Here is a 17,529-nt window from a genome sequence, read left to right as displayed (position 1 = left end):
ACTGGGAGGAACCTTTCCTCAAATTGCCTGTTTTTAAGGATACATCAATGCTTGTGTCAAATAAAGATCCAGAAACTGGGACTATAGTTGGGAGAGTGCTGAAATTTCTTCAACAAATGAGAAGTATCTGCTTTTTGCCAAGATTATACCCTAAACAATGGAAAAATGAAGATATTTCAGCTGTGGCTAGGAGGTAGTGGCAGTCCCCTTGGTTTTCAGGCCAAAACGCCAAATCTGTTCTCTGCCGTTTTGGTTCAATACAGGCATTGCCAAGGTTATGTTAAAAGCGGAGCTTGGATTTTATTTGGTGGCAGCAGGAGTGTGGAAATACATACATATTCATGAGAATCTAGAGAAAGCAACTAAAGGAAATACTAAGTGAGAGGACTGAGGCAAGATAAAAACAGAAGAAATCAGTTGCTGAAGAGGACATGAAAGAGAAGCAGTAACTTGTAATGAAAGAGCAGAACGGACAGAGAAGATGAGGAAGAAAAATGAAGAGCAGTAGAGTGAGATGGTCCCAGACCATCTAACAAACACACTATTTGATTAGTGCCAGTAATATTTATTAAATAAATTACACCTACAAGAATAACACCTCACATGCCTTAAGAATGTCAGTAAAATTTGTTTGGCCATATGCAACAGATGCTTTTCGTTATTTTTAACAGAGAACATTCTCTAGAAACAGTTTCCAAGCACTATGATGAAGACTCTTCAAGGTGTTCAAAATGCTAAAGAACAATGAACCAATTCTTAAAAAAAAAAATCTCGACAATTCACAGTGCTGAAGGCCAAATTTACCCCATTAAATAACCTAAAGGCATTTCTATTTGCTCCTCGGTAGTTTTCTACCAGTACTTCAATTATGATGTGAGGAATCAGTCAGGTATTAGCTGAAACTACTTTATACCCTGAACTTCCTTTCACTCCCTCTGCATGATTCACAGTTGACCCTTCCTTCAGTCCTGCTAATGTAGTACTAAAGTTTTTGACAATTCAATTAAGTCTGAAATGCAGGTCTGCAAGATGAGGTAGGACTGTCCACAAAAATCATACGCTTGTAACATGTTGGACACATTAAAGCAACTGTTACCTGAAATTCTCCTTGTTTTGTGGCAATTAATAAATTAACTAGGAATTCCCTAGAAGATAAGCACTGAATCCAGTCTTTAAGATCTTCAGAATTCATCAAAAGCAGCAGAAGGAGGAGATATTCTCCTGCTGATGTGGGGTCCTCAACAATCCTACCATTGCCATCAGTATAAATGGTATCCAGGATTCTCTAATGGGCATTCTGCTCCCAACTGCTGTTGTCTGTCACTAACCTTTACTGATCTTTCAGAGGCAGCTTCACTTTCACACTTGCTCAGCATCTCTTAAATTTCCTCCTTTAGTGACTCCTTTCCCTACCCTTCCCGTTGACAGTAAACCAGTTTCATACTTTGAAATGAAAAAAAATAATAATGCTGCTATGTTCATACCTCACTGGCATGTCTTTTCTAGCACATAGTTAGATAGCATAGTGTGTGTCCACAGCTGCAATGATTCTCAAAGAAAACAGAAACTCAATTTTTAAGCAGGAAGCCAAGATTCTATGGAAAACTGTGAAGCTCACCAAAATGTGCAATTTCAGCATTTGCCAAATTCTGTTTCCATCTAAATCTGAGTCTGAAGCTGCAACGAGAATAAAGCTCCAAAATCAGGAGACAGAAAAGCTTAGCAGTCATCAGGAGAAAACTCAAAAGCGCTACAAAAGTTTCATTTATTGCATTACCCTAACTGGAGCCCTACAACTTTGACTGAAAAAGTGTATTATACAAATGAAATACAATCATGAGCACAAAATTAGCATGAAGTGGTGTTTGTACCATAGAAAGCAACTTCAAGTTTTAAAAGCTAACCAGATATTGGTAAAGTACTTACTCTAATGGCAACACAAGCTAAGCTACTCAGAAAACATCAGATCATGCATAGGTATGAGTTCTGAAAGACAGACGATGATCTTCACCCACAAGCTAGCACTAAAACTCTGTTAAAGATGCAAGTTGCAGCATGCCGTAGGCCACAGCACCAAAACGAAGTGTCCATCCTAAATGATTCCCGTGCATGCATATTACATTAAAACCCAGCACCACTGGGTACTCAAGGCAGCTTCCCATCTGTTAAATTTATAGTTTGGTTCCCCTCGCCCATTCTGGGAACAGGAAAGATGTTTGGAAAACATGCAGGAACTAAGAGCCAGCACTTAACACCCACGAGGCACTAGGGCCAAGCCGCCGGGCCATGAGGTGCTCCCGGGGCAAGCCCATGAGGCAGTCGGGCCCCTCGGGGGGTGGGGGGCCTTAACGGACGCGACGGCCCCGGCACTGCCGGGGGACGAGGCCCCTCGCCGCCTCACACCCGTTTCCAAGGCGGCATGGGGGGCGTCCTTCCCCGGCGCCGGCCGGGGAGCAGGCGCAGCGAGGAGCAGCTTGCCCCAGGCGAGGCGCCGTGCCCAGGGCGGGCCCGGACGAGCCGCACTGCCTCCTTGGAGCCGCGGCAGAGCCCCGAGCCGGACAGCCCCTCCCGGTCGCCTGGCACCCCCGGCGCTGGGGGTACCCCCCCTGTCGCCCTCCCTTCCCGCCCGTCCCGGCGAGGGGGCGAGGCCGCCCCCCCACTCCCCTCACCTGCTCGGCCCCCCGCCGCCGCCCACAGGAGGGCGAGACCCCAGCAGCAGCAGCACACGCCGCCGCCGAGCCGGGCCATGCTGCTGCTCCCCCGCACCTCCTCTAGGCACCGGGAGGCGGCGGGACTTTAAGAAGTTCCCTCACTCAGGGCAGGTCTCGTCGCTGCCCCCGCCTCCTCCCGGTGCCCGCCCCGGGCTGGGGCTGGCGCTGCCGGGACTAGGGCTTCCCCCCGCGCCGGCCGCCCTCGGCGCTCTGGGTCCGGGCTGTGCCCCATGGGATGCCGGCAGCGGCGGCCGCTTTTCACACCGCGCTTCCCGCCCAAAGTGTCGGGCCCGGGGCCGTCGGGCCCGGGGCCGCCGGCCCGGCCTGCACGCTGCCCTCTGCGCCCAGCCGCCTCGCAGCCCGCTGTGATGGCGGAAGGCGCTGGGGAAGTCTGGAGTCTTCCTTGGGTGCCAAGCCCAGGGCCCTGGCGTTGTTTTCACCCTGGCGCTTGTTTGGAGCCCCCAAGGCCTGGCCAGGAGGTGGGGTTCACTCCGGGCCGAGGTCGGGCCTCGCCACCACGCTGGCTGGCCTCGTATGGCTGCTGGGTCGCTGGGCTTGCCAAGGGTGATTATCCGAAAAGGGGCGAAAGTTTATCAGGAAGGGCCCCCGTAAAGCCACAGGACTTGTGTGGTGTCTTACCAAACTATGCGTTTTACTTAAGATGAAGAGCAGCGTTTGGCCCTGTTGAGAAGAACAACTGCTGCACTTGTCCCAGCGGAAAAGCTGAGCGATGGTCCTTTTCCTGGGGTTTATAGATAGGGACAACTTCCCAGGGGGTCTTCCCCTGCCCCCATGATTCAGATCATTTTGAGATGCTGCCTTTTCTCAGCCGGTGTTGGATATTCTACCAGTGTCGTTGTAAAACTGCCATTATTAGGACTTTGTGATTCGGTAATTGTTTAAGATAGTTCAGATTTGATACTGGTGCCTGTAATAGCCTCATATGACAAGATCACATGCCAACCAGTTCAGGCCAAATGGCAAGACTTGGCCTCAAGCCCGGGGTGAGAGCACTGCACCACTACTGCCAGGTGCAGGGATCCTTCCATACCTATCACTGTTTTGTTCTGGGCTACTTTTCACTAAGAGATAAGGATGAAACACTGATACTTTTTTTTTTGCCTCCCCAGTGAAAAACAACTCTTAAATGTCTGATTATGAATGAACACTGTGTTTGCTTTGGAGGAATATTTTCCAAAGTTTTTTCCAAATGAGAAATTCACCTCTGTCACATGCTGCTCTCAATTTGACTGTGTTGGCAAAGTAAAATACAAAACTATATTTTTCATATAATTCCCTATATAGGGTTACCACAGGAATAAAAAAAAAAAAAAATTTAAAACAAGATTGTCTGTGTTCAAGTGATGGGCATGGCCAGGAATTTGAGGCACGTGCAAACTAGGATAGAGAGCACAAATACACAGTGCTGAAACAGGAGAGGAGTGCAGATGCATGCAAAATTGAGATGGAGGCAACGGGGGAGTCTGAGTATGACCAAAGCTGCAAAGTTCTTGATGTGTATTTGGAAAGATTCACTCCCACATACTCCCAGCCCAGGGATTCACAGAATTTTTTTTGGTGTGAGTTAAGTTCAAATGAATGGTGACGGTGCAGCCAAAATCCTTTCCACTTGGAAAACAAAATTATATCTCACACTAGGTTTTTAATATAAGAGTTCACTGCCTAAAAAAAACAGGAGAGGTGAATGACTGGACCTTCAGTGACAGATTCCTGATGGTAGAGGGCTCTTCAATCTAACATTTGATAACAAGATGCAATGGTAAGACATTGAATCTAAGAGTCAAACCAGAAACCAGGAGCAAATTTTAAAAAAGTAGTCAAAATTTATTTTATTGTGATGTATGCATGACAGATATAGGCAGGGACAGAACCATGTAGAAAACAAAGCTACCAGAAGGTGGGTCCATCAACTCATTGCTGAGGTAACTATCTATCTTCAAAGAATTATATGAAATTTATGACCTGAAGAATGCAGAAAAGAAAAGGGCTACTGAAAGCTAAATACTGTTTAAATTAATTGTCTCAGTGTCCACAGACATTTGCTCTAAAATAATATGTTTCTCAGAGGTGTAAAGGATGGAACCCATAAAACTCTTTAAAAGTAGACTTACATCACTTCAAAGAGCAACTCTGCATAAGTAGTAGTGGGCTTCTTAAGGCCTGAGGGGTCCAGGGCTTGTCACTGCATTACAGCTATGCTTGCTGAGTGTATCAGATACAGCAACTAGAATAGTCCAGTGGTGCCAAGAAGCACAGCAGTCGCACCCAAGAATGCATAGAGACAAAGCTTGTTGATTGGCACCACAGGGCAGGAAATAGCAGACTTTATACTTTTTTATGGTACTGGTGGTCTTCTTAATACATACCAGTTTTAGAATACCAGACATTTTTTCCTATCCTTATCCCAATGAACACTTCCCTTAGGATGCAGACCAAAGAAGTAATGGTATGGTCATTAATGCCAGTCCAAGTTTAAGACTGGTTACATATGATCTGAAAGCTGTGGCTGTTGGTTACATGCTGTCTGCTATTTCTGTCTATATCGTGTTCCTGGGTGTAAGAATTTGCATTCATTAGGCAAGAGTGTAAGCCCTACAGCACCTCCTGATTTAATTTTTCCAGGAATCTTTGCACCTCAGATCTGTCTATTTACACCTAGGTTGTTCTGGTTTTTGTGTGCATGTTCTTACAAAGCCAGTTTGACAAAAGAAAAACACAGGCAGCTGATTTGCTCTTCTTGAAAATTTTTAAGTTGTTTACTTGAACAAAAACACTGTTCAAAACCATAAAAGAATGATTTTGCACCGTTTTGTGCTTTGAATACTGACCTATATTTGACAATGGTGAAAGAAGTAGCTCTGCTTTGAAAGCCACCAATGCACAAAATGCCTTTGCAAAAGTTTCACTTGCTAGTTGCTATTTTTTCATGTGAATGCTGATTTTCTTTTATGTGCATCCCCTGTGCTTTGGTTGCTTTTTAAAGCTGTTTATTAATATAAATGCCATGGTGTCAGTTAATGAGCAAGTCATCCAAGTAGAATCTGAGTTCTGCCTGGTTGTGAAACTTCATCCAAAAGCTGAATTGAAAGTTTCTGAGGTTTAAGAAATTCAGATAAATTTGTTTCCTTCATTTCTGTTGCACTTCTGGTTTGGGGGCAGAAGCAGAAGTGGAGAAAAGATATGAAAGTGTCTGGTTTTGCAAGATTTCCAGTTTCATTTTGCATGCCCAAGAGATTCAGATGAGCTTTAGAAACCATACAACTTCTGGAGAAATCTCCCAAGATAAATAACAGAAGTGTTGTCTCTTGAACAAAGTCGACTTGATTAAACAAAACATGTGAGACACAGAGGAAAACAACAGAAGCAGCAAAATGGCAACATATCCAGGATTTACGTCTGTTTAATGTTATTTTCAAATATGTTACAGCAAATCTTTCTTCAAATAAAAAATACAAATTAAATACAACATTTAAAAATCATGAGAAATTAAGGTTTTGCTGTGCATATTTTCAGAAGTGGATTATTGAACAGGCTATCACATTTAAAAAACTAACCAAAACAAAAAAAAATATTTTCCAGACTCAAGTGCAGATATTTTCATTTACCTCAAATCAGGCTGCATGTGCGCTACTGAAGTCATCCAACAATTTCAGTGTTACAGTGAAGACAGGTTTGATTTACTGGTAGGAGGTCAGATGGTAGAAAGGATGCTTGAAAAGGTATATTCTTTCTCCTCTAGCTGAGAGCATAAGCCTCCAGCCTTCACATGAAGTAGTCCAGAGAGCTGCTGCAGCTTTTTGAGTCATACTAGACATCCAGTTTTAAAGATATGTGGCAGAATTCTCTGTGCTGACCAGTTGCAGGTATTCCAGGGTACTTTTTTGGTAGCTAGCTACCCGTGAAAGTTCCCGTGTCTTGGATCTTTCACTTTCCCTTTTTTGAAGAGCATTGGTTATCATCTCTTCTAAGTCATATTGTAACTGCTGCTGGTTCTCCCTGAAAGCAACAGGATGGAAAAAAGATGCAGTGATTCACACAGTTTTAGTGATCCCCAGTGGTTTTTGAACATTTCTATCCCGTGTTTATCTTAATGACATCACATGCTGCTGATAAAAAGTGTGGGTAGAACCAAATTTAGGTTCTGGATTTGGGAATACATTCAGGATTTCCATGTGATTTTTTTCAGATAGTATGGATTAGTGTCTCTGCACAGGAAGTCTGTAGCAGTGTCATTATCAACCTTAAAAAAAATCATGATGATTTGCATGAAAAGGAAGACATGAACTAGATTCACTCCCAATCAAAGTATGTTCTAGCTCTCAACACCATTACTGTCACCAGCACTTCCACTATTCAACTTCAGATGGCCTTCAGTAACACAGCTGCCACTTTTTCATAAATTTCCGCAGTGTGTCTGGCTTTTGCTGGAATACCCCACATATGACAATTTTAAGGGGCAATTTTATCAGTCACAGCCTATATGAGGAAGTGAAAACAAAAACATCACTGACCACAGTGATCCAGCTCAAGAAGTACTTTAAATAGTTGAATTCCAGAAGAATTGCCAATTTGATAATTCTGGTAGTCTCAACAGATCACATTAATCAAAACAAAAAGAAAAAAAAAAAGGAGTTCTGAGTTTACAAAAGAGATGTACCATAGAAGTAGGCTTGACAGTATTTCCTGCTCAGCCCAGAGACAAACACCGGTATCTTCCATTAAAAAAAATCAAAGTCCATGAGATTCTGTAGCAGATTAAAAGTTTGACTGTTTTTTTGCAAATGTCCTGAGAAAACCTTTATCTTTTTCTTAGCCTCCTCTTTTCTCTTAAGTAGATGGGAATAAATGGGCAGAAATTTTTATTTGTGCAATGAACATGTTGTGTAAGATTCAAAACTTTTGCAATAGAAGTAGGCTATAACATTTACTTATGCCTTTCACCATAAGGGATCCCAATGTATCTGGCAAATTACAATTTGCATTATAATTGCTTCAAGTTGTACTGAAACACTGTAATTTCAAAGCAGATGGAAGCAAATTCCCACTTAGTAAAGAGCAACTGTACACAGGAGTTTAGAGGAGAAAGTGAGGAACTTCCACATTTAGTGAGTTTGCAGGAAATCATGCAGGACTTGTATGTGAAATACACATGAAATAAACACAACCAGTTATCCTGACTTCAATTTCGCATAGTTTCTCAAAAACAACACTTCCACTATTACTATATTTTATTCAATACTAATGCAAAATGATAGCTCAGTTCCAGGACATCAACCTCATATTTTTTTCCTGATAACTTAACTCTGTGTGTTAGAAAGTAAGCTTTTGTTCAATTTTTAAAGACTTTATGCCTGTGCAACACTACAGTAACTTTGTCCATCTCTTCTAGCAGAATACTGCTCGAAATCCTGCAAGTTTCATTCCTCCTACAAATTCCCCCACAAGACCTCACAGGCATAACATGGTATTACAGAGAGCTGCATATTCATTTGCGGTTATCCTCTCACCGTACTGTCACACAGAGGTGACATTAGGACTAAAGTTTTGGGAGTATTCACGTTTTTCATTTTTCTGTCCATCTCTTTCACTTACCATATCAGCAACTTGTCCTGTCTTAGTTCCTTTCCAAGGAAATGAACCCATTAAACATTTATATATACAAATAACCTTCAGCACTTGCATAGTCCCATGTCGTGAGTATTTGCACATGTTTATATGCACATACACTGTTAAGCCTTTAACTACTGGAGGCAAGTTGAGTGGTATAAAAAAACCACAAGTGCCAGGGCGGAACAGTGGTGGCTAAAGCACAAAGACTAGGAATTTCTCTTCCCTTTTCACATATAAAGACAATCTTACACAGAAGGAGGTGTTGGGAGATTGTATTTCTTGTCCTCAGTACCCGTCAACCAGTAGGTAATCTCTGTTCCTCTGCCCTAAATATGTATGACAAAGAAGAGATTTCAGGATTAAAATGCAATTTCCTGTAGTTAATTTACTTAAATAATACTGTATTACACATTGCCATGTTTGCCTTTGTTTTCAGTAACTGATGTTACAGCAAAGGGTTAAAAATCAGATGTGAGAAGAAGAGTAATGGAAGAGATACTGCACACCCGCTCCCATGTTCCATGACCTGAAACACATGTCTTGGGAAAGATGAGCTGTGCTGCCTGCCATCAGCTCCCAAGTACAGACATCTGCCAAGTGTAATAGACTGAAACAAATGGATTGGTAGATAGACAGTCAGATGTCGGAGCATGAGCAAATTGTCAACAGATTCAGCTTCTCTTCCATCAGATTAATTGACTCTGCAATTTTCTGTTACAAATGGTATGTTTCATTTATTCTCCACATCTTTATGTTGCTTTAATTTATGGCTTAGGGAGCTCTTCATTGCCGACATTGTCTTTATAGAAGTGTCTTCAGCCACTAGAGACTGTGATAGCAATTGATCTGTAACCCTTGATCCCCAGCTGTTAATTAAGTTGTGGGGTACTCTCAGCTATATAATACTTTTATACTATCCCTCTATTTTGTGTTCATGCATGTGCATGGTTACCTTCAAGGCTGTTTCTCCTCTCACTTCATATTGGAATCGGCAGTCTGTTCTTTTCAGGATGTTAATAGTGGAACCACTTACATGAATCCTTAAAGCTAAAAAAAAATAGACAATGAAAGCTCAATCTGGAAATGTACCACATAATCATATTAAGTACATGTGAAAACTGATGCTATAGCAGAAGCTTCTCCAATTATTATTAACATAAATTCTGAGAGTCAAATTAAATGAGAATCAATTACACTGCTGTATGAAAAATCTGACTCCAGTACGTAGCACTGTATCTAGGGAGGAATAGCTGGTACAGCCATTGATCTGAAATAGGGGTGACCATAGTATTTAGATGCCAAAAAGGAAAAGAATAATTGGGAGTGACCTATATAGAGAATAGTCATGTGAAGACACGGGGCTGAAGGAAGACAAACTGGCTCTTGGCACTGTTCCCTAATGGTGACGTTGAAGAAATAATTACAGAATCACAGAATCATCTAGGTTGGAAAAGACCTTGAAGATCATCTAGTCCATCCATTAACCGAACACTGACAGACCCCAACTACACCATATCCCTCAGCGCTATGTCAACCCTACTCTTAAACACCTCCAGGGATGGGGACTCCACCACTTCCCTGGGCAGCCCATTCCAACACCTAACAACCCATTCTATAAAGAAATGCTTCCTGATATCCAGTCTAAACCTTCCCTGACACAACTTGAGGCCATTACCTCTTGTCCTATCGCTTGTTACTTGGTCAAAGAGACTCATCCCCAGCTCTCTGCAACCTCCTTTCAGGTAGTTGTAGAGGGCGATGAGGTCTCCCCTCAGCCTCCTCTTCTCCAGACTAAACAACCCCAGTTCCCTCAGCCACTCCTCGTACGACATGTGCTCCAGACCCCGCACCAGCTTCGTTGCCCTTCTCTGGACACGCTCGAGTAATTCAATGTCCTTTTTGTAGTGAGGGGCCCAAAACTGAACACAGTAATCGAGGTGCGGCCTCACCAGTGCCGAGTACAGGGGTAAGATCACTTCCCTGTCCCTGCTGGCCATGCTATTTCTGATACAAGCCAGGATGCCATTGGCCTTCTTGGCCACCTGGGCACACTGCTGGCTCATGTTCAGCCGGCTGTCAATCAACACCCCCAGGTCCCTCTCTGACTGGCAGCTCTCCAGCCACTCCTCCCCAAGCCTGTAGCGCTGCTGGGGGTTGTTGTGGCCCAAGTGCAGCACCCGGCATTTGGCCTTATTGAAACTCCTACAGTTGGCCTTAGCCCATCGCTCCAGCCTGTCCAGATCTCTCTGCAGAGCCTCCCTACCCTCAAGCCAATCAACACTCCCACCCACCTTGGTGTCATCTGCAAACTTACTGAGGGTGCACTCGATCCCCTCATCTAGATCATCAATAAAGATGTTAAACAGGAGTGGCCCCAAAACCGAGCCCTGGGGGACACCACTTGTGACCGGTCACCAACTGGATTTAACTCCGTTCACCACAACTCTTTGGGCCCAGCATCCAGCCAGTTTTTTACCCAGCAAAGTGTGTGCCCATCCAAGCCACGAGCAGCCAGTTTTGCCAGGAGAATGCTGTGGGAAACAGTGTCAAAGACCTTACTAATTGCTTCAACTTAAAATATACAGTCAGCGTATTTACACAAAGCTGTAGTACAATTCTAGGTTGAACTGAAATCTACAATTCATAGAGTAAAATTAAATTCCAGACACGTAAGTATCATATCTTCCAGAGGAACTCAGCCAGTGATCCAGCCTATATACTCCCCGTTACCAGCACTGAAGCATGAACAAGGAACAACCCTTCATTGCCCAGCAAGACAGTGAAATAATTGGTAATCAAAACAAATAGGGTTTCTTCATCTTTAAAACTTCTTCAAGCTGTTAATAAATTGTTCTCAGCTGAAAACAGACACTTTGGTCACAAACTAACCAACAGCCTTTGGTTCTGTTACACTGACAGCTAAAATTAAATCCTTACGCAAGCCTGTGGATTCCATCCGCGAAGCTGTGTTCACTGTATCTCCAAACAAACAGTAACGAGGCATTTTTATTCCAACCACACCAGCTGCACACGGACCTACAAATGGGATGTAGAGAATGAAAAAAGGCGGATCAAGAGACTATTCCTTTGTGTTTGTCGGTTTTGGAAGCAAGAGAAAAAGAGAATAAGCTTCATTATGGAGGGCTGCATTGTGGTGCCTCGAGCAGTTTCCCAGTGCCTCAGTCACTTTCACCAATATGTTCCTCCCCTGGCAGCTGGTGTTCAGGTGGTTGTTGAAACAAGCAGAAATAAAAAGATAAAATTTCCCAAAGTACTTGGGATTGTTGAGCTATCTGCAGTTCTCCTTTGATAAAAAGTACTATTATGGATAAATTAAAACATTAATTCCCACATAGGCTTGACAGAACTTTTGACACCAAAAGCATAAAACACAGGCCTGCATTTTTTGGCTAAACAAGTACAGCTGGCCATGGCTGTTCTCCACTTCAGTCAAGGAGGAGCGATCTGCAAAGGCTTATTTGTTACAGCTGACTTAATAATACCAGGAACAATAGCAGTTGCTCTACCTAGCTACTGACTTAAGCTATGAATGAATGGGAATGGGCTATTTCAATACGAGGGAGCAAACCAGTGGCTTATTTACTTCTGTTGCTCTTCCTCCAGCTACATTGTTTTCAACCTGATTCTTCATGAGAAGAGCAGCTGCGTATGATGTACTACCAGATCTTCTATGGATGTCTATTCTGTTCAAAAACAAGGTAACAACATTGTCAGTGTTGCTCTAGCATTACTGCATACCAGAGTGAATTCCAATGCGAATCCAAACAGGCAGATCTGGCAGATGTCTCAGTTCAAAAGATCCCATGAAGCTGAGGATGTCCAGAGCCATCATGGAGATGTCTACTGCATGCCGGTTGCCATTCCTCTTTGGTAAACCACTCACCACCATATAAGCATCACCAATGGTCTCCACCTGTGGAAACAAAAGTAGAACTCACTACCTGCAGACATAGCAAATTACATATTTAGTTAAAAGCAGAAAGGTTTTATCTGATTCCCTTGTTCATGATTAAACATTTCTTCCCTGGACAGCAGGATTGATTAGTTTAAGGTAGCTGACACCTTTTTGGTATATGAGTGTTTATAACTGTACCCAGCATTCCAGTTAATGAATCTGTGACCACCTAGTATAGAAAATTTGGTATAAGCAGGCATACTGAAAGCAGATTGAAATGAGGTAATCTTGACCTGTTTTCCTCTCTTTTGTCTTTGCTCAGAAGGCAGATTCCCAAATCCACCACATCATCCACATTTGATTTGTATGTCCCCTGGTTGTTAACTGAGCAAAAGTGTGGAGCTAGTCACCTTGTAAACATCATGATGGTCAAGAATGTGGTCAAAGTTCTTGTAGATATCATTCAGCATATCTACCACCTCCATAGGGGTGCTGCATTTGCAGAGAGTGGTGAAGCCAACAATGTCACTGAAGTAGATAGTGACTTCTTCAAATAGCTCTGGCTCTACCAGGCCAGTCTCCTTCAAAGACTTTACTACTGGCCTGTGGAAATAGAGAAAGCAGGAAGACAGATCAGTAGTGTTTAATATTAAAGGTATTTTTTCATGCAACCCAACCACGTCATTGCTTTCTGTGTAGGAAACATCAAATAGTTTGCTGAAAACTGCCACTGTCATCACATTTTAGATGCCCATGATGCCTTTCAGCCAGCGACCTCAAAGCACTTACTAATGTTAATTAATGTGCTACAGCCTTACAAAATCCAAGTGTGTTAATAGCCATGAGGCACAGGCAACTGAGCTTCTTGGCTAAGGTCAGAAATAGGGATATTGAGTCAAACTTAAAATGAAATTCTGAAACTTCTGACATGGAGACCTACACTCGACCCACAAAATAAGTAAGAACAGACATTTTTCTGTTTCCCAATGCAGAAGTAATTTCATCCTGATAATTACATCACCTCATCCTGATTTCAGATATCGTAGTCTGATAATTTTATGGAACAAAAATTCAATACCATGATAGTCCATATCTATTCAGAGGGACCTTCATTTTCTTGCATTTCTAAATCCAGGAATATATCTGTTCCTAGTGGAGATATTACAAGAGAATAAAAAAAGACCCAGAAAATTATAGGTGTTGCACAATGCTGTGCTCCATGTACAGTGAGACAGTAATAGAGTGGTAGGAACAAGATGGAGTGGAAGGAAACATGTATTCCTTGTCGCACAGTCTGCACAGACAGATCATTTCAAATTTCCCCCAAACTGGATTGAACAGACTTTTTTTTTTAAGATGAGTCATAAAATGACTACTTAAATACCCTTGAAACTAGTAATGACATACCAGGATAGTTTTACTATTCCAAATGTATGCAATACCAAAATTACTGGTATTATAATATCAATAATACTTGTCCTATACCATACTCTGAAATATCTATCTAGCCCAGTCTGGCCCAGTATAGTCCAGTCCACCTCAGCCCCTCTGTTACATTGCTAAACCCCAGCCTGAAGTTGGACTTCACTCCTGCTCTCCAGTTGGAGACACTCCTTCTACATAGCAAGGTGCTGGGAGCAGAATAGAGCTCTGTCATGTGGAATCACTATAGATCTATGTGGTCCCAGGAAGGCGGTGAAAAAGAGGTTTGTGCTGGAAAGGGGGATCCTGTGTGTGAAGAGAGGTTGAGGAAGATAATTGGTCCCAGTACCATCTTGGCATGAAACTCGACCATAAGGTGGAGACCTCAGGGACAGCTTCTTCTTCTTTCCTCCCTAGCAGGATCAGATTAGCCGGGAAGGAAATAGAAGATTAATACTAAGCCCAACCCCCACTCTCCAAGAATCAGGTGATATATGTAAATAAAATGCCCGTGAAAGTCTTCCTAGCCAGTTACCTTGGAAGTAACATGAAATTAAGCCTGTCTGCTCTGTCTCGCTCTGCTTTGTACAGCTCTGTCCTTTCCTCCACCAGGTGCTCCAGGTTCCGGGAATACAGCTGTAGACGCCGGATGAGGGTATCCATGTAGCTTTCATTGGTCTGGCCATGGTAGCTACTGCAAATAACAGAAATATACAGGAGCCAACAAGAAAGGTTGATGGAAGCCCATTGTTGAGAGAGGCAAAAAAGAGGCAAAAAAGGAGCAATGGAAAACTTCTCCAGTGTTTGACTTCCATGTAGTTAGAATGTAGTGTCTCTAGTGCATCATTCTTTTTCTTGCTTGCAGGCCTTATGTATATGAATTGAAAGTCTGTGATCCATGCTGTCACTTGGAGCTGGTAATTCTTAAAGCACCCCTAAATCACCTAGCCCTGCTAGTATTGTTATTTCCAGGTACCTTGGGTAATCCATGAACATTCATTTGTAAAAAGTAACTGTCAAGCTGGAATCCTGAGAGGAAGCTAGAGGTAGTAGGTAGAAAATTGCATTTAGCATTCAGGCAGAGACTTCAGCCGGAAGGATTAAGGCAAGTTGGGGCTGCCTGTGTAGAAGACAGAACAATTCAATGGAACAGTTAGCAGCCTCTGGACTAGTTTTGCTCACAAGATCCTGCAGACTCCAGAAGTATGGTAACACAAGCCATTCATAACTCCTGTTTGTCTGGGCAGCCTGTGCTCACCAAAGCAGTCTGAAAGTAGATGGGGCCAGACTGACTGGGAGAGTTGGATTAGTATTATACCCAACTGGACTTTAAAACCACTCTAACTTTAAACAAATCTTTATGTCAGGGATGAACCATCTTAGAACCCCCATGAGGAGACCACTGTGTTGCATGTGGCAAGAGGCAACCTCTTTGCTTTTGTAGGATGGAGACTTAGGAGCTGAACCAGGATGTCTTTCTATTCAGCTGCAGTAACATTATTCAACTGATACATTCAGTTATGCACAGTGCAGTTGTCCTTCTGCACGTGTGAAGTGTAAAATGTGAGTACTGTTGGGGTTTGTTGATGGGCTTTAAAAACTGGGAAGCAATTTCCCAAGAGAAGTGATTAAAATCTCACTGTTTGGACATGGAAATAATTAACTCAGACCAAACTCTGTAGGAGCAATACAGCGTTGGCCAGGTGAAAGGCCTGTATAACCGTACAGGGTTTATCCAGCTATGGCCCTTATTATCCCAGAACTTTATACCAACAAAACCCTGTAATTAATACTTCTGGTGAGTTACAACCCAACACTTCTAGTCAGCTTAATTTGGGACCATCCAAACTCATTTATAGCACAACCCAGCTCATCCAAACTTTCTAATCATCCTCCAAACATTTATGTGCATTCATTTCCCGAAACTTAGATGACATGAGTCACTATCCAACTCCTGACTAGAGACAGGGGGTAAATTACTTGAATGGTTTAAATCTCTAATTATCCAGCTTGCTACTTTCACAATGTACCAATTTGAGGTATGGTGATCATCTTTCTTACCCTCACTCAGCTAATACATGCATAGATGCTCATGTACACACATGCACGTATACGTGCTCGCCTACTTTTCCGCCAAAGAATAAAAGAGGATCTAAGTGAAGACACTCAGTTTTTCCACTGAATCATAATCACATCAGCTTACACACTTAAAGTATGAGCTTTCTAACACTTAGGAGGAGTTTGGAGCATCTTAAAAAATTGAAACCCTGCTGCTCACCTGAATATTTTAGCCAGAGTACTCTCAATTTTCTTAAAGTCAGGCCTTTTCTCTGGATCTTCCTCCCAGCAGCTCTTCACTAGTGTATACACCTTCAAACAAAAATTTAAGGAAAGTCCACCTGAGTAATGGATATAGAAGGATAATAGTGCTGAACAGTCCTAGTTCATTAGGGAATTTCCGGTTACTCTTGACCAGCAACATATTCAAATGTGTGACTAACTGTTTTGGATCTATGGTTAGGACACTCACTGCAGGCATCTTAAACTTAACTCTGTGGTGACTAGTGACATGATCCTAACTTGAATTTGCAATACATAAATGAAAAGCAAGTAAATGGATCCAGACTTGCAGCTAGTGCCAAGGTAATTATATATACAATAACCTAAGTTTGGGATTTTTCTGAAACTGATGATTCAGCCAAAAAGATTGGGGTTCATTACTGAATGTGTGGATGTCTACAATACAGACCTTTTCACCTGAGCAAGAAGCCTTAGGTGCTATATAATCAGTGGAGAGAGGTATATTTGAGGTGTGATTCATCTCATCTTAAAAATATCTAAAATAGGTCAGAAGAGTGGCACCATATAAGCATCCATTTCTTTCCAGTGAAATAGTTTTCATGAGCTGTATTCATTTCACTGGTACCAACTATAGAATACCATTTTTTCCCATGAAGTTAGGGCATTTGGCATAAAATGTGAATAACTTTCATCCTCCCATGATCATGAGATCTCGTTTGGCCAGGACTTCCACCCTTCACCCAGAAAATGGCTTAATTAATTATTAGCTTACTTCCACATGTCTTTCTCCCACTGTTTCCAAGGACAGGTCTGGTCGGAAAGGCCTCACTCCTTTGCCACTCTCCACTCTGTAAAGTTTCTCTAACACAGGAAAAAGATGCAAAGTTTTAAACAAAAAAAGCATAAGAAGGACATTCCTTGTGGATAGCATCCTATGATGTTACGAGTTACTATACAAACAGAAGCCTTGAAGACAGTTCCCTCATTTTTATGTGAATTTCAACTTTGAAGCTTTTCTAAATATATGGCACAAGATCAAAACAGGCTGGCCTGAAGGCCCCTGAAAGCAAAATGAATAGGAATGTACATGAGTATTTATTGGTCATGGTAGACATGGTTATGGCATCTTCCCAAATGAACATTAGGCATTATTAGTGTGCCTCTCAGCATAAAGTATAGCTATAGTAAAAAACAATGTGAAACCCATTGTGACTTGATCAAAAGTGTGGAGACATACAACTCTCATCAGAGCAGTTCAAACCATCCTGCAGATGCTCAGCTTCCTTAAAACTAGGCTATTAAGGTATATGGTTTAAAAACATTGCATTTGTTAGCTCATTCGTACTCTTATTAATGAAATCCATCCTATGAAAGTTATTTGGATTCTGAACACATCAGAATGCAGGATGCATTTGCGCAACTCAATTTAAGCACAGTAAGAGTGAGCTGAAGTGAAATCTCCCTCTTTGTCCTTCTCCTCCAGACCTCAAGAGGGAGGGAGTTAAAAAAGAGAAGCAATTTTTTACCTCTGGGGAAGAGAAAGAGAAA

General features: G+C 42.3%; 2 protein-coding genes across 2 annotated transcripts in view; both read right to left on the bottom strand.

Moving 5' to 3' along the window:
• PLBD1 (phospholipase B domain containing 1) overlaps positions 1 to 2,775 on the bottom strand; it is a 38,851-nt gene extending 36,076 nt beyond the window's left edge. The window contains exon 1 of the mRNA XM_074825396.1: positions 2,670 to 2,775. Coding sequence (XP_074681497.1) covers positions 2,670 to 2,748 — 79 coding nt within the window. The 5' untranslated portion in view covers positions 2,749 to 2,775. The remainder of the gene's footprint in view (positions 1 to 2,669) is intronic.
• A 3,778-nt stretch (positions 2,776 to 6,553) lies between these two features.
• Positions 6,554 to 17,529, bottom strand: part of GUCY2C (guanylate cyclase 2C) — a 50,004-nt gene continuing 39,028 nt past the window's right edge. The window contains exons 19-27 of the mRNA XM_074825394.1: positions 16,754 to 16,842; positions 15,959 to 16,050; positions 14,216 to 14,374; positions 12,669 to 12,861; positions 12,102 to 12,276; positions 11,280 to 11,378; positions 9,295 to 9,389; positions 8,592 to 8,668; positions 6,554 to 6,728 (exon numbers count right to left, since the gene is read on the bottom strand). Coding sequence (XP_074681495.1) covers positions 6,554 to 6,728; positions 8,592 to 8,668; positions 9,295 to 9,389; positions 11,280 to 11,378; positions 12,102 to 12,276; positions 12,669 to 12,861; positions 14,216 to 14,374; positions 15,959 to 16,050; positions 16,754 to 16,842 — 1,154 coding nt within the window. The remainder of the gene's footprint in view (positions 6,729 to 8,591; positions 8,669 to 9,294; positions 9,390 to 11,279; positions 11,379 to 12,101; positions 12,277 to 12,668; positions 12,862 to 14,215; positions 14,375 to 15,958; positions 16,051 to 16,753; positions 16,843 to 17,529) is intronic.

The sequence above is a fragment of the Strix aluco genome, chromosome 5 (assembly GCF_031877795.1).
Source record: "Strix aluco isolate bStrAlu1 chromosome 5, bStrAlu1.hap1, whole genome shotgun sequence".
Taxonomy (NCBI): Eukaryota; Metazoa; Chordata; class Aves; order Strigiformes; family Strigidae; genus Strix; species Strix aluco.
The sequence above is the reverse complement of the archived record's forward strand: the minus strand, read 5'-3'. Positions and strand labels throughout refer to the sequence as shown.